At 39.2% G+C, this 20,238-nt stretch overlaps 1 protein-coding gene across 2 annotated transcripts in view; it reads right to left on the bottom strand.

Moving 5' to 3' along the window:
• Positions 1 to 20,238, bottom strand: part of FAM20B (FAM20B glycosaminoglycan xylosylkinase) — a 48,331-nt gene that overhangs the window by 4,989 nt on the left and 23,104 nt on the right. For both annotated transcript variants that reach the window (XM_059937265.1, XM_059937275.1), the window contains exons 5-7: positions 11,301 to 11,472; positions 10,892 to 11,083; positions 1,550 to 1,609 (exon numbers count right to left, since the gene is read on the bottom strand). In XM_059937265.1, the coding sequence (XP_059793248.1) occupies positions 1,550 to 1,609; positions 10,892 to 11,083; positions 11,301 to 11,472 (424 nt within the window). The remainder of the gene's footprint in view (positions 1 to 1,549; positions 1,610 to 10,891; positions 11,084 to 11,300; positions 11,473 to 20,238) is intronic.

The raw sequence follows: 20,238 nt of genomic DNA, 5'->3' as shown, positions 1-20,238 counted from the left end.
CAGAGATCCTTTAAGCATCTCTCCTCTTAGGCTTTCTCGGTAGAGGACACTGGAAGGAGACTGCAGAAGGAAGAGGTTCTCCAGACACTTCTGGCTGCTGTACAGTGAGTGGGTCAGTAGTGTGCGGGAAAGGTCATCAAATGAAACTCTGCCTTGGCCACATTCCCAGAACAGGCAGGCCCTCCATGATGTTGCAGCCTTGGCCTGGCTTGGTGATAACTTTCCTAAGGCCCTCCTGACATGGAAACCAGAGCCCCCAAAGCCACCCACCCATGCTGGTGCCCCAATTCCCTGTGCAGGCCCACAAATAAGCCTTGCCTGTAGCCTGGAGGGTTTCTACTGAGTTGTTGCTTTCTCGGTATGCCATGCTACCACCTGCTGATTGCCTGTACCCTGCCTGCATTCTGGAGGGCTGCTTCCTGCACTCCCAGCACCTGCAAACTAACACACTTCTCTGCTATTCAGTGGGCTGAACTACACCTTCTCCACTGAGGTCCAAACCCCAGCCTTGGGGAGGGGGATCCCCTTCCAAGTTTGTTCTTCCTTGGGTACTCTCCCTCAGCTCTAGTTTTCTTTTATAGTCACTCTTGTATCAAAGAGTTTAATAATGCTTATACTAAACTGTCCTGTCTAACCCACCATGTCTTTTCTATCTCCTGACTGGACCAGACTGATAGCACTATTAATACAAAATCATCTTCCTTCACAGATACAGGTTCTGACTGGATGTATCACTGCTTCCCAATATTAATGAAGATAATTAAGGGTTGCCTAGGTAAACACTTTCTGCAGAATACTGTTGTTATTAAAAAGAGAAAGAAAAGAAAAGTAAAACAGACCAGTTGCCAGAAGAGGCAGTCTTACATGATCAGTGTGTTTCTGGGAGCTGAGCAGTAGGAAGTGGTACTCCTGGACCTGCACTTCTGTGTAGCCAAGCAAGGTGGATCGCAGCTGATTCTTAGTGCCCATGCTTTACAATCATACTGGCAATGAAGATCTGAAAAGGAGCTCCTTAGAGCCCAGTCTTTATCTCATTTTCTTGATTTACTTTTTAATTTCTTTGTTATCTAATATAGACTTTTAAAAAATCAATTACTAAATACCTATGGAGAAAGCTACTTTTGGTTTACACAATTTCAAACTGAGATAAGCAAACCACAGGTGGGTTGTGCTGTTGAGTGAGAGGACTTGAAACCACAAGGTAAACATAGTACAGCAACTAGGGGCATGGGTTGCACTAGATTTTGGGTGGGGGGGGAGTGAGGACTATATTCTGATATTAAAACAAAATGGATATACATTATTGGATAAAGTGAAAATTTCTACTCATACAAAACTCAAAATGCATTCTGAGCTTTGGGCTACACTGCTGTGGAAACCTTTCCCTGATCCCCTACAGCTCAGGATCTCCAGGGGGTTCAGGGTTAGAAAAGCATGAAAAGCGCTGCTCAGGTATTAGGAAGTTTTAAAGCCAAGAAAACTGATGTACTGTTACCTGAGCCTGGAAAGGAAGGCAATGCAGGCAAATGTACTTGACTGTGTAACTTACATGCAACACTGATAGAGAGGGGCAAGAATGCTTCTCTCATCCAGCGAGGGGTTCCCAAAGCTGAAAATTAAATGAAAACTTAGTGAATTAGGTGGAAGCACCCGTCCCCTTCTTAGCATCAAAGCAAGAACAAATTCTATAAGAAACCTGAATGTGATCCTGGATAATTTCATGCTCCCACAGCTCAAATCACTTAAATTAAAAATAAACAGGGCAGAGGATTAACCAAGATGGCGGAGTAGAAGGACGTGCTCTCACTCCCTCTTGCGAGAGCACCAGAATCACAACTGGCTGCTGGACAATCATTGACAGGAAGACCCTGGACTTCACCAAGGAGGATACCCCATGTCCAAGGACAGAGGAGAAGCCACAGTGAGACAGTAGGAGGGGCGCAATCAGAGTAAAATCAAATCCCATAACTGCTGGGTGGGTGACTCACAGACTGGCGAACACTTATACCACAGAAGTCCACCCACTGGAGTGAAGGTTCTGAGCCCCACGTCAGGCTTCCCAACCTGGGGGTCCGGCAACGGGAGGAGGAATTCCTAGAGAATCAGACTTTGAAGCCTAGTGGGAATTGATTGCAGGACTTCTACAGGACTGGGGGAAACAGAGACCCCACTCTTGGAGGGCACACACAAAGTAGTGTGCGCATCGGGACCCAGGGGAAGGAGCAGTGACCCTGGGGGAGACTGAACCAGACCTACCTGCTGGTGCTGGGGGGTCTCCTGCAGAGGCAGGGGGTGGCTCTGTTTCACCGTGGGGACAAGGACACTGGCAGCGGAGGTTCTGGGAAGTGCTCCTTGGCGTGAGCCCTCCCAGAGTCTGCCATTAACCCCACCAAAGAGCCCAGGTAGGCTCCAGTGTTGGGTTGCCTCAGGCAAAACAACCAACAGGGAGGGAACCCAGGCCCACCCATCAACAGTCAAGTGGATTAAAGTATTACTGAGCTCTGACCGCCACAGCAACAGTCAGCTCTACCCACCACCAGAGCCTCCCATCAAGCCTCTTAGATAGCCTCAACCACCAGAGGGCAGACAGCAGAAGCAAGAAAAACTACAATCCTGCAGCCTGTGGAACAAAAACCACAGTTACAGAAAGATAGACAAGATGAAAAGGCAGAGGGCTATGTACCAGATGAAGGAACAAGAAAAAACCCCAGAAAAACAACTAAATGAAGTGGAGATAGGCAACCTTAAAGAAAAAGAATTCAGAATAATGATAGTGAAGATGATCCAGGACCTCGGAATAAGAATGGAGGCAAAGATTGAGAAGATGCAAGAAATGATTAACAAAGACCTAGAAGAATTAAAGAACAAACAAACAGAGATGAACAATACAATAACTGAAATGAAAACTACACTAGAAGGAATCAATAGCAGAATAACTGAGGCAGAAGAACGGATAAGTGACCTGGAAGACAGAATAGTGGAATTCACTGCTGCGGAACAGAATAAAGAAAAAAGAATGAAAAGAAATGAAGACAGCCTAAGAGACCTCTGGGACAACATTAAACGCAACAACACTCGCATTATAGGGGTCCCAGAAGGAGAAGAGAGAGAGAAAGGACCAGAGAAAATATTTGAAGAGATTATAGTCGAAGACTTCCCTAACATGGGAAAGGAAATAGCCACCCAAGTCCAGGAAGCGCAGAGAGTCCCATACAGGATAAACCCAAGAAGAAACACGCCGAGACACATAGTAATCAAAGTGGCAAAAATTAAAGACAAAGAAAAATTATTGAAAGCAGCAAGGGAAAAACGACAAATAACATACAAGGGAACTCCCATAAGGTTAACAGCTGATTTCTCAGCAGAAACTCTACAAGCCAGAAGGGAGTGGCATGATATACTTAAAGTGATGAAAGGGAAGAACCTACAACCAAGATTACTCTACCTGGCAAGGATCTCATTTAGATTTGATGGAGAAATCAAAAGCTTTACAGACAAGCAAAAGCTACGAGAATTCAGCACCACCAAACCAGCTCTACAACAAATGCTAAAGGAACTTCTCTAAGTGGGAAACACAAGAGAAGAAAAGGACCTACAAAAACAAACCCAAAACAATTAAGAAAATGGTCATAGGAACATACATATCGATAATTACCTTAAACGTGAATGGATTAAATGCCCCAACCAAAAGACATAGACTGGCTGAATGGATACAAAATCAAGACCCATATATATGCTGTCTACAAGAGACCCACTTTAGACCTAGGGACACATACAGACTGAAAGTGAGGGGATGGAAAAAGATATTCCATGCAAATGGAAATCAAAAGAAAGCTGGAGTAGCTATACTCATATCAGATAAAATAGACTTTAAAACAAAGAATGTTACAAGAGACAAGGAAGGACACTACATAATGATCAAGGGATCAATCCAAGAAGAAGATATAACAATTATAAATATATATGCACCCAACATAGGAGCACCTCAATACATAAGGCAACTGCTAACAGCTATAAAAGAGGAAATCGACAGTAACACAATAATAGTGGGGGACTTTAACACCTCACTTACACCAATGGACAGATCATCCAAAATGAAAATAAATAAGGAAAAAGAAGCTTTAAATGACACAATAGACCAGTTAGATTTAATTGATATATATAGGACATTCCATCCAAAAACAGCAGATTACACGTTCTTCTCAAGTGCGCACGGAACATTCTCCAGGATAGATCACATCTTGGGTCACAAATCAAGCCTCAGTAAATTTAAGAAAACTGAAATCATATCAAGCATCTTTTCTGACCACAACGCTATGAGATTAGAAATGAATTACAGGGAAAAAAACGTAAAAAAGACAAACACATGGAGGCTAAACAATACGTTACTAAATAACCAAGAGATCACTGAAGAAATCAAAGAGGAAATCAAAAAATACCTAGAGACAAATGACAATGAAAACACGACGACCCAAAACCTAAGGGATGCAGCAAAAGCAGTTCTAAGAGGGAAGTTTATAGCTATACAAGCCTATCTCAAGAAACAAGAAAAATCTCAAGTAAACAATCTAACCTTACACCTAAAGAAACTAGAGAAAGAAGAACAAACAAAACCCAAAGTTAGTAGAAGGAAAGAAATCATAAAGATCAGAGCAGAAATAAATGAAATAGAAACAAAGAAAACAATAGCAAAGATCAATAAAACTAAAAGCTGGTTCTTTGAGAAGATAAACAATATTGATAAGCCATTAGCCAGACTCATCAAGAAAAAGAGGGAGAGGACTCAAATCAATAAAATCAGAAATGAAAAAGGAGAAGTTACAACAGACACCGCAGAAATACAAAGCTTCCTAAGAGACTACTACAAGCAACTTTATGCCAATAAAATGGACAACCTGGAAGAAATGGACAAATTTTTAGAAAGGTATAACCTTCCAAGACTGAACCAGGAAGAAACAGAAAATATGAACAGACCAATCACAAGTAATGAAATTGAAACTGTGATTAAAAATCTTCCAACAAACAAAAGTCCAGGACCAGATGGCTTCACAGGTGAATTCTATCAAACATTTAGAGAAGAGCTAACACCCATCCTTCTCAAACTCTTCCAAAAAATTGCAGAGGAAGGAACACTCCCAAACTCATTCTATGAGGCCACCATCACCCTGATACCAAAACCAGACAAAGACACTACAAAAAAAGAAAATTACAGACCAATATCACTGATGAATACAGATGCAAAAATCCTCAACAAAATACTAGCAAACAGAATCCAACAACACATTAAAAGGATCATACAGGGCTTCCCTGGTGGCGCAGTGGTTGAGAATCTGCCTGCTAATGCAGGGGACACGGGTTCGAGCCCTGGTCTGGGAAGATCCCACATGCCACGGAGCAGCTGGGCCCGTGAGCCACAACTACTGAGCCTGCGCATCTGGAGCCTGTGTCCCGCAACGGGAGGGGCCGCGATAGTGAAAGGCCCGCGCACCGCGATGAAGAGCGGTCCCCGCACCGCGATGAAGAGTGGCCCCCGCTTGCCGCAACTAGAGAAAGCCCTCGCACGAACCGAAGACCGAACACAGCCAAAAATAAATAAATAAATAAATAAAATAAAGTAGCTATAAAATTAAAAAAAAAAAAAAAGGATCATACACCACGATCAAGTGGGATTTATCCCAGGGATGCAAGGATTCTTCAATATACGCAAATCAATCAATGTGATCCACCAGATTAACAAACTGAAGAATAAAAACCGTATGATCATCTCAACAGATGCAGAAAGAGCTTTTGACAATATTCAACACCCATTTATGATAAAAATTCTCCAGAAAGTGGGCATAGAGGGAACCTACCTCAACATAATAAAGGCCATATATGACAAACCCACAGCAAACATCATTCTCAATGGTGAAAAACTGAAAGCATTTCCTCTAAGATCAGGAACGAGACAAGGATGTCCACTCTCACCACTATTATTCAACATAGTTCTGGAAGTCCTAGCCATGGCAATCAGAGAAGAAAAAGAAATAAAAGGAATACAAATTGGAAAAGAAGAAGTAAAACTGTTATTGTTTGCGGATGACATGATACTATACATAGAGAATCCTAAAACTGCCACCAGAAAACTGCTAGAGCTAATTAATGAATATGGTAAAGTTGCAGGATACAAAATTAATGCACAGAAATCTCTTGCATTCCTATACACTAATGATGAAAAATCTGAAAGAGAAATTATGGAAACACTCCCATTTACCACTGCAACAAAAAGAATAAAATACCTAGGAATAAACCTACCTAGGGAGACAAAAGACCTGTATGCAGAAAACTATAAGACACTGATGAAAGAAATTAAAGATGATACCAACAGATGGAGAGATATACCATGTTCTTGGATTGGAAGAATCAGCATTGTGAAAATGAGTATACCACCCAAAGCAATCTACAGATTCAATGCAATCCCTATCAAATTACCAATGGCATTTTTTACAGAGCTAGGACAAATCATCTTAAAATTTGTATGGAGTCACAAAAGACCCCGAATAGCCAAAGCAGTCTTGAGGGAAAAAAATGGAGCTGGAGGAATCAGACTCCCTGACTTCAGACTATACTACAAAGCTACAGTAATCAAGACAATATGGTACTGGCACAAAAACAGAAACATAGATCAATGGAACAAGATAGAAAGCCCAGAGATTAACCCACACACCTATGGTCAACTAATCTATGACAAAGGAGGCAAAGATATACAATGGAGAAAAGACAGCCTCTTCAATAAGTGGTGCTGGGAAAACTGGATAGCTACATGTAAAAGAATGAAATTAGAATACTCCCTAACACCATACACAAAAATAAACTCAAAATGGATTAGAGACCTAAATATAAGACTGGACATTATAAAACTCTTAGAGGAAAACATAGGAAGAACACTCTTTGACATAAATCACAGCAAGATCTTTTTTGATCCACCTCCTAGAGTAATGGAAATAAAAACAAAAACAAACAAATGGGACCTAATGAAACTTCAAAGCTTTTGCACAGCAAAGGAAACCATAAACAAGACGAAAAGACAACCCTCAGAATGGGAGAAAATATTTGCAAACGAATCAACGGACAAAGGATTAATCTCCAAAATATATAAACAGCTCATTCAGCTCAATATTAAAGAAACAAACACCCCAATCCAAAAATGGGCAGAAGACCTAAATAGACATTTCTCCAAAGAAGACATACAGACGGCCACGAAGCACATGAAAAGATGCTCAACATCACGAATTATTAGAGAAATGCAAATCAAAACTACAATGAGGTATCACCTCACACCAGTTAGAATGGGCATCATCAGAAAATCTACAAACAACAAATGCTGGAGAGGGTGTGGAGAAAAGGGAACCCTCTTGCACTGTTGGTGGGAATGTAAATTGATACAGCCACTATGGAGAACAATATGGAGGTTCCTTAAAAAACTAAAAATAGAATTACCATATGACCCAGCAATCCCACTACTGGGTATATACCCAGAGAAAACCGTAATTCAAAAAGACACATGCACCCGAATGTTCATTGCAGCACTATTTACAATAGCCAGGTCATGGAAGCAACCTAAATGCCCATCAACAGACGAATGGATAAAGAAGTTGTGGTACATATATACAATGGAATATTACTCAGCCATAAAAAGGAACGAAATTGAGTCATTTGTTGAGAAGTGGATGGATCTAGAGACTGTCATACAGAGTGAAGTAAGTCAGAAAGAGAAAAACAAATATCGTATATTAATGCATGTATGTGGAACCTAGAAAAATGGTACAGATGAGCCGGTTTGCAGGGCAGAAGTTGAGACACAGATGTAGAGAATGGACATATGGACACCAAGGGGGGAAAACTGCGGTGGGGTGGGGATGGTGGTGTGCTGAATTGGGCGATTGGGATTGACATGTATACACTGATGTGTATAAAATTGATGACTAATAAGAACCTGCAGTATAAAAAAACAAACAAACAAAACAACTAATACTAAACTTTCATTGGGTTATTTGTATGGAAATATGTTAATATAAATGTTTCAGACATTACATGAAATTTCTAAAAATCTTATATTTGTATTTGTATGGAAATATGTATGGAAATATGTTAATATAAATGTTTCAGACATTACATGAAATTTCTAAAAATCTTATATGTTCTGGTATAATGTTATAAGTAATAATCCTAGTTATTACTTTAAAATGTATATCTCAGAAATAACTAATTTTCTTGTCAACTGCATTATTATGAACTTTCATCAAATCTTTAACTGTGGTCATTTTTAAGTCTTTTGTCATTTACAGACAGTTCTGGGTGTACTCTGATGCTTTTGCAAATATGTTCCTATAAAAGGGTTTCATCTTCAAGAAATTCATGGAAAAGACTCTGACAAGTACAGGTTTCTGGTAACTGACTGTACTGCTGAACTGAATGAATAAGCATTTTCAGAACTCTAATGAAAAACTGATGAACTCAAAAAAGTGCTAACAAAAGATCAAGATGAAAAAAAAAATTTAATTACATGGGACTGAGTGAACTGATGAGGATGAGTATAATTTTTGTGACTTTCTGTCTGAATTAAAAAAAAAAAAATCCCACAAGGACTCAGAGGCAAAGAATATACAAATCAATTTTCACTGCAAAGTAAAGGAGCTGTTACAGTGGAGGATTGCTGGACTGAATGTCAATATTATGACATAGTATGAGTGTGTTTCAGGTTTGGTAATTGCAATCATTGTTGCTTTTGTTGTGGTCATCCATGTACAATGCTTGGTGTCAGTCTATTTATCTCTTGTAAAAATAAAATACAGTGTGTGTGTGTGAAAAAAAAAATAAAAATAAAAATAAACAGGGCATGACCAATTAGACACAGGATTCCTAACAGCTTGTACTGCAGCATCAAACAACAAATATACTCCTTTACAAGGATCCTTGCTCCTGCCAGGATATTGCAAGGTGTTGAAGCATAACCATCGTAACACGGTATGGGGTCCACAGACCAAGGGAGAACCTGAAGACCCCCAAACCTGAGAAGGTTTTAAGGGTATGCAGAGAAATAAAGGCTACTGATATCAGGTTCTCGCAAACAAGCAGAAGGTCATTACCTGTAAAAAGAAGTTATACTTGTTCTACTCTAATATTACCAATCAGAAAAAGACTTAGATTATCGTATTCCCTACAAGAAAGTATATGGTCAGATTCAAACTGGAAAAACTGCTCACAGAGGCTGAGAAAACAGTGATTCAAAGCAGATGTAAAAATGCTCTTAGTAATTCCGAGTTAGAAAAGGAGAACTGATTCTGGAAAAACTGTCAACCTTCCACTCTTTTCCTGGATGCTCACCTTAATAGCTGGAGGGTCTGGTAGCCCTCAGCACAGTGCAGGCCCTCAAATAATAAAAGGCAAAGGCAATTACTTCAACGTGTATTTCCACAGCACACGATCATTTTTACAAGTAGCGATAAAGATATTCAGGAACTGAAAATACAGTATAAATGAAAATGAAATACATAGCACTGGCCACTACCTGCTTTGCTGGGAATGGGAGAGGCAATGTTTGCAGGCCTCTCACTCTCTGTAGCTGCCACCCCCTTTCATGGAGTATGAGGCACCTGGTGCTCAGTATGAGGTGATGGCCTCCTTAGCAAATGCTGTCCAAGCATTCTTCACCGAGTATCCATGCCTCAGCTTATTCTCAGCAACCAACATTAATAGTGACTCATCTTCTTTATCCATTCGAAAGAAGATGTGGTACATATATACAATGGAATATTACTCAGCCATAAAAAGGAATGTGGATGGATCTAGAGACTGTCATACAGAATGAAGTAAGTCAGGAAGAAAAAAACAAATATCGTATATTAACACATATATGTGGAACCTAGAAGAATGGTACAGAGGAACTGGTTTGCAGGGCAGAAATAGAGACACAGATGTAGAGAACAAACGTATGGACATCAAGGGGGGAAAGTGGCGGGGGTGGTGGTGATGGTGCGATGAATTGGGAGATTGGTACTGACATATATACACTGATGTGTATAAAATGGATAACTAATAAGAACCTGCTGTATAAAAAATAAATAAAATAAAATTCAAAAATACAAAAAAACAACCAAAAAAAACCCAATAGTGACTCAGAGCCTGGACAATTCCAGCTCCAAGGAAGTATTCTCTTTAGCAAACATTTATTATGTGTAACTAAAAGTGTGGCACTTAACTGGGTACCATGGAGAATGCAGAGTGCAAACTGAAAATACAATGTGCTCTTCAAATAGCTCAGACCTAAATGAGGACATTCCATTTATTCAAAATTAATAAAATTGTCTTATTCAAGATAAAAGTAACTTGTCTTTATATACAATCACTAAGCAACTAACTGCTCTCCTACTCATAATAGAAAAAATCTGGGCCTAAACTGCCATAAAAATAGCAAAAACATCCTATCAAATAAACTAATTTTTTAAACTGTATGAACCTTTGGATAGAATAATTTAACAACAACTAAATTTCATGTTCCGTTAACTATGTATTTCTCAAGATTCTAAACATCCTAGTCAAGAAAGAATGATGTAAGTAGCAATAAATAGAAGACCTGATTTCCAGTTGTCTGTGAAGAGAATCATACTCTTTGACTCTTTGAAAAAAGTGAGTTTTCCACTTTTTTAAAGTCCTCAGATCCCTGAAGGTGAAAGGAGTACAAAGTCTGAACAAGTTGGAAGGATGGGTGCCAATGGCAAAGACTCCGAGTGGAAACAAGAAGGATGCCTTCTGTTGAGCCTGCTCTGGAGGTTTTCCAGGGTACCCTAGAAAGCATTCTTCTTGTCTACACAGGACCCCTAACTGACAAGGAGAGTCCTGCTGGTCCTACCTTTTGGCATTATCGAGAAGGATGAGCATACTAGCGCCTTCATCGTCTTGAAAACTCTCGTAGTGATGGCGGTCAGCATTGCCAATCAGGTAATCAAAGACAGCTGTATCAATGATGTCCAAGAGGCGAGGGCCGGAGTCATAAGGGGATGTTTTCTTCACAGCGTCACAGTAGCTCTCATCATACTCCCACCTGGAGGGAAGCAGCAACACCAGGGTTGTTTACTGAGTGCCAGCACCACACATAACAATGTTTAAAACACAGAGAAGAGAGAGTCCCTGACTAGCAGGTTTCCCCCTGAACCCCCCATAGTCCTTTTTAGTCTTGGACAGAACCCTGGCTCCTACACAGGGTTGGCACCTGACCAGGCGCAGGAGAGAATGAAGTAGTGGCTCACAGGAGCATTTACCTGGCTAATTTGCCCTCTCGGTAAGTCCTGCCCCATGGGTGTCGGTGTTTCTGTAGAGGCCACACATCTGGAAGCCAAAGCGTGACAGACCCCTCCATCGTGTCTCCATCAGCACAGGCTGGCTCTGTTTCTCGGCAATAATAACATTTCCCATAGAAACAAGTATTATTTCCTAAAGGAGAGAATGGAACCAAATACACTTACAGAAAAAGGATGACTCCAAATTCTCCCCAAACAATGCAGAAGAGAGCAGCTCTGTGTGAAAACAAAGATCCTGAGCTTATTTTTAAATCTTTATTTATTTTCTGTATAGGAAATAAAAGCACATGGTGTAAAAAAATTCAAAAGGTACAAAAGGATATATACGAAAAAGTTAAGTCCCCCTTTCCCTCTCTGTCCCTTCTACCCAATCTCTCCCAGAAGTCAACTACTGTCACAAGTATCTTTCTGAACTCACTTTAAGTAATGTCCTCTTCTTCTTCAGCAGGACTGACATTTTGGCCAGAATGCCCAGGGGAGGGAGAGAGGGCATGTACAAGGCCAAGCCATGGACCAGGACTTTGGTTACATACGGAGTGGGGAGTGGGGTCTAGAGCAAATGAGTAAACAGACTGAGGATAATGGGAACCAGGTTTCTCATAGATGGAGAAGGGAGTTTAACATATAAAAAGAGAGAAGGCCAGAGTAAATCCTGCAGTGTTGAATTAGAATTGGAGATACTGGTTTGAATTGATGGTTTTAAAACACAGATATAAAAGAAAGTACAAATGTTTGTGTGTGTATATGTATGCATATATATACATACACATGTATATATATACATATTTTGCCCCTCTAGAAAACCTGGAAACAATAACACTCAGGTAGTAATGAACACACTCACATATCAGTTTCTAAATGTCATTTTAATACTGTATTAAAAGGAACCAGGGCTCCTTGGAGAAACAGATGACCCCTAGAGCAGGAGCAGGGAAAGTACAAGATGAGCCTGGGTCATATTGCTATGCCAGCTGTAAGGAGGCACTCAGAGAATGACGGGGACATTCCAAATGACACAAGAGACAGTTTGTAGGGGCTCCCACTGGCCAAATCTGGGATAGTTTGAGCATCAAATAATAACAGTAACAAATTGTAACTGAGTAAATTAAGAGTCTACGTGTTCATAGTGATATAAATAAATAAATAAGTAAACAAAAGTGGGGCAGGGCCGGGAGTTCTACTCATCAAAAGAATGGCAACCAGTAAGTCTAGAAGAAATGACAGAATTAGCAAATCACCATTTGGCAACTATCACAGTAGTAACTGATTCGGGTAAGAATTATCAATGAATTCTAAAACTGGTGGACAAAAGTTTGATGAGGATAGAATATTTATATAGTTTTGAGTTTCTCCCTACAAAGTACTCAGTAATTACTTATTAGTAAGTATAAAATACTGGAGAAACCTTGCAGACACTCACCATCTTAATCAAGTGATGAGTTAACATCACCAGCAATGGGACCAACATCACGTGCCTCCGGATATGATGCACTGAGAAGTGAACAATAGCACTTTGCTAGCATTTCCACCAAAGTTTTTAAATCATGAAGAAACATCAGACAAACGTAAACTAAGAAATATTCTAGAAAGTAACTGGCCTGCACTCTTCAAAAATGTCAAGGTCTTGAAAAACAAGACGAGTGAGGAATTGTTTCAGCCTGATGGATGCTAAAAAGACATGACAAGTGAATGCAACTGAATACAATATCCTAGATTGAATCCTGGATGTACATAGGCCATTACATGGACAAGTGGCAAAATCTGAATAGGATCTATGGATTAGACAGTGATATTGGATCAATGTTCACCTCTTGATTTTGATGGTTGAATGTTGTTGTGTAGGAGAGTGTTGTGGTAGTTGGGATATACTCACTGAAGTCTTAAGGGAGCATATAATGCTGTAATGGATATTCATGTCTGCAACCTGTTCTCAAATGATTCAGAAGTGTTAACAATTGAGGAATCTGGAGGATTCTGGATCGTTTCTGCAACTTTCATGTATATCTAAAATTATTTCAAAATAAAAAGTTAAGGTAAGTAATGCTTTCTTTGCCCTCCACCTCTACGAAATAATAGCCATCAAATGAGCTAATTCCCTACACCCAGAAAACCTCACATACTCCTTTAATGATAGTTTATGTTCTCATGTATATGTGTCCTTGAAGAGACAAACAGCACTCAAACTTTTTAGTATTTCCAACCTCTGGCATAGTACACACTAAATAGAAACTAATCCACTATATACCCACCCACAAAGCTGATTCTATCACTCTCCATTACTTTACAAACTTTTCTAGGTAAAGAAGATTTGAACACTAATTGGAAGATATACCACATTTATTTTTTAATTATAAAAATATAAACTTGTAAGTTTAACTTGATCCATCAGAAATACCAACGGATCTTTTAGAGGGTAACTAGGTATGACAATTTTAAAGGTCATAAGAAAAAATAAATAAGAACTGCTAGAAAATTGTTAAAATAACTGCAAAGAGAGGGGACTAGACCTATCAGATATCAAAACATAGTATAATGCCTCAATAATTAAAACATTATAGGAGACTTCCCCGGTGGTCCGGTAGGTAAGACTCCGCACTCCCAATGCAGGGGCCGCGGGTTCAATCCCTGGTCGGGGAACCAGATCCCACATGCATGCTGCAACTAAGAGTCTGCATGCCGCAACTGAGAGTCCGCATGCCGCCAGAAAGATCCTGAGTGCCGCAACGAAGACCCAGAGCAGCCAAAATAAATAAATAAAATAAATATTAAACAACAACAACAACATTATAGACCAGCTCATAAACAGATTTAATGTCCAATGGAGCAGAACAAAAAGTCCAGAAACTAAAGCTAAATAAAGAAACTAAATAAAGAAAATTTACTACAGGGAAAAACAAGAGACTCTTTAACAAATGCTATTGGGACAAATGATAGCCATCTGGGAAAAAAAACCCAACAACAGTGGAGCCATACTTCATTACATATACCAGAATAAATTCCAACAATATCAAAAACTTAAATGCAAAAAATAAAACTATAAAGGTACTAAAAGAAAAGAAAAAAAGCAGAATTCCTCCATTATGTTGGAGTGAGCAAGGCTAACTATGATTCAAAATCAGAAAATCTATCAGAAAAGATGGACTGATTACATTAAAAACAAAAAGTTTCTGTAAGGCAAAAAAACCCCCCCAAAAACAAAACAAAACAAAACAAAAAACTATAAGCAAAGTCAAAAGAAATTAAAGAGTTGGGGAAAATATTTATATCTCATATCACAAAGGGCTATTATCCTTCTTATGTATGAGCTCCTGTAAATCGACAGGACCAATGACAAAGCTAAAAATGAGCAAAGGGGACTTCCCGGGTGGTGCGGTGGTTAAGAATCCACCTGCCAATGCAGGGGACATGGGTTCGAGCCCTGGTCCGGGAAGATCCCACATCCCATGGAGCAACTAAGCCCATGCGCCACAACTACTCTAGAGCTGGTGCTCTAGAGCCCGTGCTCCACAACAAGAGAAGCTGCCACAATGAGAAGCCTGCGCACCCCAACAAAGAGTGGTCCCCGTTCGCTGCAGCTAGAGAAAGCCCGCTCGTAGCAATAAAGACCGAACGCAGCCAAAAATAAATAAATAAATACATAAATTTATTTTAAAAAAATGAGCAAAGGATATGCAAAGACAAACTACAAATGGCTCTTAAACAAATAAAAAGATGCTACATGTGAAACAAACAAAACCCGAAGTTTGATAATACGTTGCTGTTGAGGCTAGGGGGGAAGAGGCATTCTCATACATCACTGCTGAGAATGTAAACTGATTAAACATCTATGTAAAAATGTATGTGCCCTTTGACTCAGCACTTCCACTTCTGGATATATTTGATCATGTATGAAATAAAATATGTACAGGGTAATTTTGGGCAACAGTGGTTGTAAAAACAAAATACTGGAACTTTTATGTCCAACAAGGGCCTGGTTAAATGAATTATGGTAGATCCATGCAATGGAGCATGCTGTAGCTGGTTAAAATAAAAAAAAAAAAGAAGAAACTCTTTACATGAGATAATAGAAAGATTTCCAAGATGTATTACATAAAAGAATAAGATGCAGTAGTATGTACAGTATGACATATGTTGTATAAAATAGTAGAGTTAAATAAAAATATATATTCATATTTCATACAAAAAGGACATAAAGAAATTACTAATAGAGATTACCACTAGGAGGAGGGAGAAGGAATGGTCGGATGAGAGGAAAGCTTTTCACTGTAGTCCTTTCGGTATTTTTTAAAAATTGTGAGTTGTGGGAATGTATTACTGATTCAAAAAACATAAAAAAACAAAACAAAACAAAACATTGCTTGGTGTAGGAAACCTGTTGCCTATGTGACAAAATCCAAACTTCTGAGTTTGGTAAATAAGACCCTTTATAACCGAATGGAGTCAGGTGTACTGGCTAAAAGTGCAATCTAAGGTCAGGTTTGTGGGATCAAAATATAGACTCTAAATAGTCATTAGACTGCAAGATGTTGGGCATGTAATTTCACCTATCTAAGCTCCCTCTGTAAAACGGAGATAATATAACAGTTCTTCCGCCCTTGGGTTGTGAAGAGTGAAAGAGACAATCCCCAGTAATGCTCAGCACAGTGCCTGACACATTGTCAGAGACCAATCAATGCCAACTATTAATTATGAATAATCTGGTTCCAATCTACCTTTCCAGACCTCAATATTCCGGTTTTATAGCCATGAACCTGAGGCTCTGAATCTTTCACTATTTCCTGGATGCGCCAAACTTTTAAAACTGGTTTTCTGATGACCTCGATCTCCATGCTGTCCTTGGATGAACTACCACATATGATAATAAAATCTATAGCTCCAGCCCACACTTCTTGCCTAAGCTACAGATTTTAGCTCTGAAATAACTAGTCAACATTTACTCCTGGATGTTCCTGTCAAGATGAGATTCTGCACCCAGTTTCACTGTGTGTGGGTTTTCCCCCACCACCAAGCAATTGTTGGACACCAGCTGGGTGTCCTAAAATTTAACTTAATTCTGACACTATCTACCCGGAGATAGCATCAGACTCCACAGGTTAAGGGCTCAGTCCCATAGGACTGCCCTCCACTTCAGATGCCAATTGCAAGTACAGGTTGTCACCTGTGCTTCTGACCAGCTGGCTATAAATTAGAGGTTCCTATGAGCCCCTGTTTGGGTTTGATTAATTTGCTAGGGTAAAGAATATACAACAGGGAGAGGACAGTCTCTTCAATAAATGGTGTTGGGAAAACTGGGCAGTCACATGCAAAAGAATGAAACTGGACAACTATTTTATAACATATACAAAAATTAACTCAAAATGGATTAAAGACTTGAACTTAAGACCTGACACCATAAAACTCCTAGAAGAAAACATATGCGGTGAGTTCCTTGACATTGGTCTTGGCAATTATTTTTTGGATTTAACACCAAAAGCAAAGGCAACAAAAGCAAAAATAAACAAGTGGGACTACATCAAACCAAAAAGCTTCTGCACAGCAAAGGAAACCATCAACAAAACAAGACAACCTACTGAATGGGAGAAAATATTTACAAATCGTATATCTGATAAGCAGTTAGTATCCAAAATATATAAAGAACTCATACAACTCAATAGCAAAAAAATAATCCTATTAAAAAATGAGCAGAAGACCTGAATAGACATTTTTCCAAAGAAGACATACAAGTGGCCAACAGATACATGAAAAGGTGCTCAACATCACTAATCACAAGGGAAATGTAAATCAAACCACAATGAGACATCACCTCATACCTGTTAGAATGGCTATCATCAGAGACAAGAAATAACCAGTGTTGGTAAGGCTGCGGAGAAAAGGGAACCCTTGTGCATCACTGGTGGGAACGTAAATTGGTGCAGCCACTGTGGAAAACAGTATGGAGGTTCCTCAAAAAATTAAAAATAGAACTGCCATATGATCCAGCAATTCTACTTCTAGGTATTTATCTGAAGAAAACAAAAACACTAAATCAAAAAGATATCTGCACCCCCATATTCACTGCAGTACTATTTACAATATCCAAGGTATGGAAACAACCTAAGTACTCATCAATGTATGAATGGATAACGAAAAAAAAATGTGGTATATATACAATGGAATATTACTCAGCCATAAAAAAGAATAAAATCTTGCCATTTGCAACAACACTGATGGCCCTTGAGGGCATTACACTAAGTGAAATAAGTCAGAGAAAGAGAACTACTGTATGATCTCACTTACAGAATCTAAAACAAAACGAAACAAAACAAACCCAAGCTCACAGATACTGAGAACAGATGGGTGGTTGCCAGAGGCTGGGGGGTCGGGGGGTGGGAGAAATGGGTGAAGGGAGTCAAAAGGTACAAACGTCCAGTTATAAAATAAGTCATCAGGATGGTGACTATGGTAAATAATACTGTACTGCATATTTGAAAGTTGCTAAGTGAACAAATCTCAAAAGTTCTCCTCACGAGAAAAAAAAAAATTCTGTACCTATATATGGTGATGTTTGTTAACTAGACTTATTGTGGTGATCATTTCACAATATGTACAAACACTGAATCATTATGCTGTACATCTGAAACTAACATAATGTTGTACAATTATACCTCAATAAAAAAAAAATTTGCTAGGGCGGCTCACAGGTCTCGGGAAACCAGTTTACTCCCTAGATTACTGGTTTATTACAAAGGACATCAACCAAGAGCCGATGAAGAGATACATAGGTCAAGGTCCTGAACAAAGAAGCTTCTGTCTTTGCGGAGTTTGGGGCCTGGCATGGTGGCACGTGGAAACTTTTGGTTCACCAACCAGTAAAGTTCCTCGAACCCCGTACTATCGGAATTTTTATAGAGGCTTCCTTACGTAGGCAAGATCAATTAGTAACTCCAGCCATGATCAGTTATTTCCAGCTCCTCTCCCCTCTCTGGAGAAGGGGCAAGGGTACGGGGCTGAAAATTCCAAGCTTCTAATTATGGCTTGGTCTTTCTGGTGAACAGCTTCCATCCAGGAGGCATCCAGGAACCAACCCAGAATCACCTCAATAGAATAAGATATGCTCCTAGTGTTCCTATCACTTAGGAATTTACAAGGGTTTTAGGAGCTGTGTGTCAGGAACTGGGGACAGAAACCAATATATCTATTTATTATTTTACACAAGGAAACAAAATATCCAAAATTAAATTCATTATCTTCCTCTGCTCCATCTCCCTAAGTCTGCTCCTTTCTATATATTCCTAAGATAGCTAACAGCTTCATTATACACTTAGTCATCCAATCCAGAAATTTAGGAGTCATTTTTAACTTTTTCCTCTCTCTCAATTGTCTCACTCAGCCCAAATGTTCACCAAATTCCTTCCATTCCAATTCTTGAGTATCCCCTAGATGTCCAGGTTTTAGTTTGGACTCACTGCATGTGCATTTACAACAACAGCCCCCAAGGGCTCTCATCTCAGCTTGCCCTTCCCAATTCATCCTCCACAACGCTGCTACAATTAGTTTTCTAAAACTCAAATCTGATCTTTCCACATTCAAACTCTTTTCCATGGCCTCCCAGTGCCTAAGGAGAAAATCTTTACTTCAGCTCAACTACACAGTCTCCTGAGCTTGCCATGCTCTTCTCTCACTTCTTGTCACTGTTGTCTCTGCTCTGTCCTCCACCTAGAACAGGGTTAACTCAGGGAGCCTGTGAACTGGTTGGAAACAAAATTACATTTTTATTTTCACTAACTTCTACCTGAAACTTAGCATTTCCTTCAGTTATGATGGTAGGCAGCAAACCATAGTATTAGCGTTACCTGTAACTTTCTCAACAGAAGAAATCAATAAAATTTTCATATATTAGCATTGTTGCAGATACTGCAAAGTATCATTTATATTTATGGTCCGAAATTATGGTAGTTACTAGATCACTCTAAATCTTGTTATTTAATGTGTAAATAACGAAGCACATGTTACTCTATCACAAATTAGCTTTTTGTAATTTTAGGTTAAAAAATATATACTTCAATATTATTAGTTTTGTTTATAAGTCTATGTATTTTAATTTATGTATTTAAAAACATTATTTTGAGAAAGGATCCAGAAACTTCTCTAGACTGCCAAAGGAGTCACTTGCACAAAAAAAGGTTAAAGAGTCCTTTTCCAAACCTAGGGTGTTCTTTCCCACTGTATCTTCCTGCAGGATTGCTATTCTCCCTCTAAGACTTGGTTGAAACTATCACTCCAGCCCTAACTTCTAGACCCCCTCCTCTTCCCCTTCACATTCCCACAGGCCCTCTGTATATGTCTGGCTCCCCCACTAGATAAAGCTCCTTGAAGGCAGGAAGGTGTCATTCATTTTTGTATATTCAACACCTAGTTCAGAGCCTGCCACACAGAGTGAAACAAAATTTTGTTCAATAAATAAATGAATGAATGTAGAAGAATATAAGCAGATCAAATATTTTAGTCTCAAAATCTGGGTTTGAATCCTGGCTAACAGTTAGTAGCTTTGTGACTTTGGGAAAGTCATTTAACTCTTTTAAACCTCTTTCTCAGGTCTGAAATGTGGATAAATCTCCCCTACTTATTGCACTCTTTTGTCAAGAGGATTAAATAAGGTAACTGTGTGAAAGTGCTTTGTCAAGTTGCAAGGGCTATACAAAATTTAGTTATCATTATACCAAGTTATCTAGTAATACATTTTAAAAATTGTGCTAAGGTCAGCTCATTATTTAAAACCTATCTCCAGCCAATCCCTCTACCTGCCTGCTATGGACTGAATGTTCATGACTCCCTAGAATTCACACGGTGAAGCCCCCATATGGTGGTATTTGGAGGTGGGATTTTGGGGAGGAGTCCTCATGATGGGATTAGTGCGTTT

The sequence above is a fragment of the Balaenoptera ricei genome, chromosome 1, assembly GCF_028023285.1.
Source record: "Balaenoptera ricei isolate mBalRic1 chromosome 1, mBalRic1.hap2, whole genome shotgun sequence".
NCBI classification, from domain to species: domain Eukaryota; kingdom Metazoa; phylum Chordata; class Mammalia; order Artiodactyla; family Balaenopteridae; genus Balaenoptera; species Balaenoptera ricei.
This window is presented reverse-complemented; position numbering and strand designations above follow the sequence as displayed.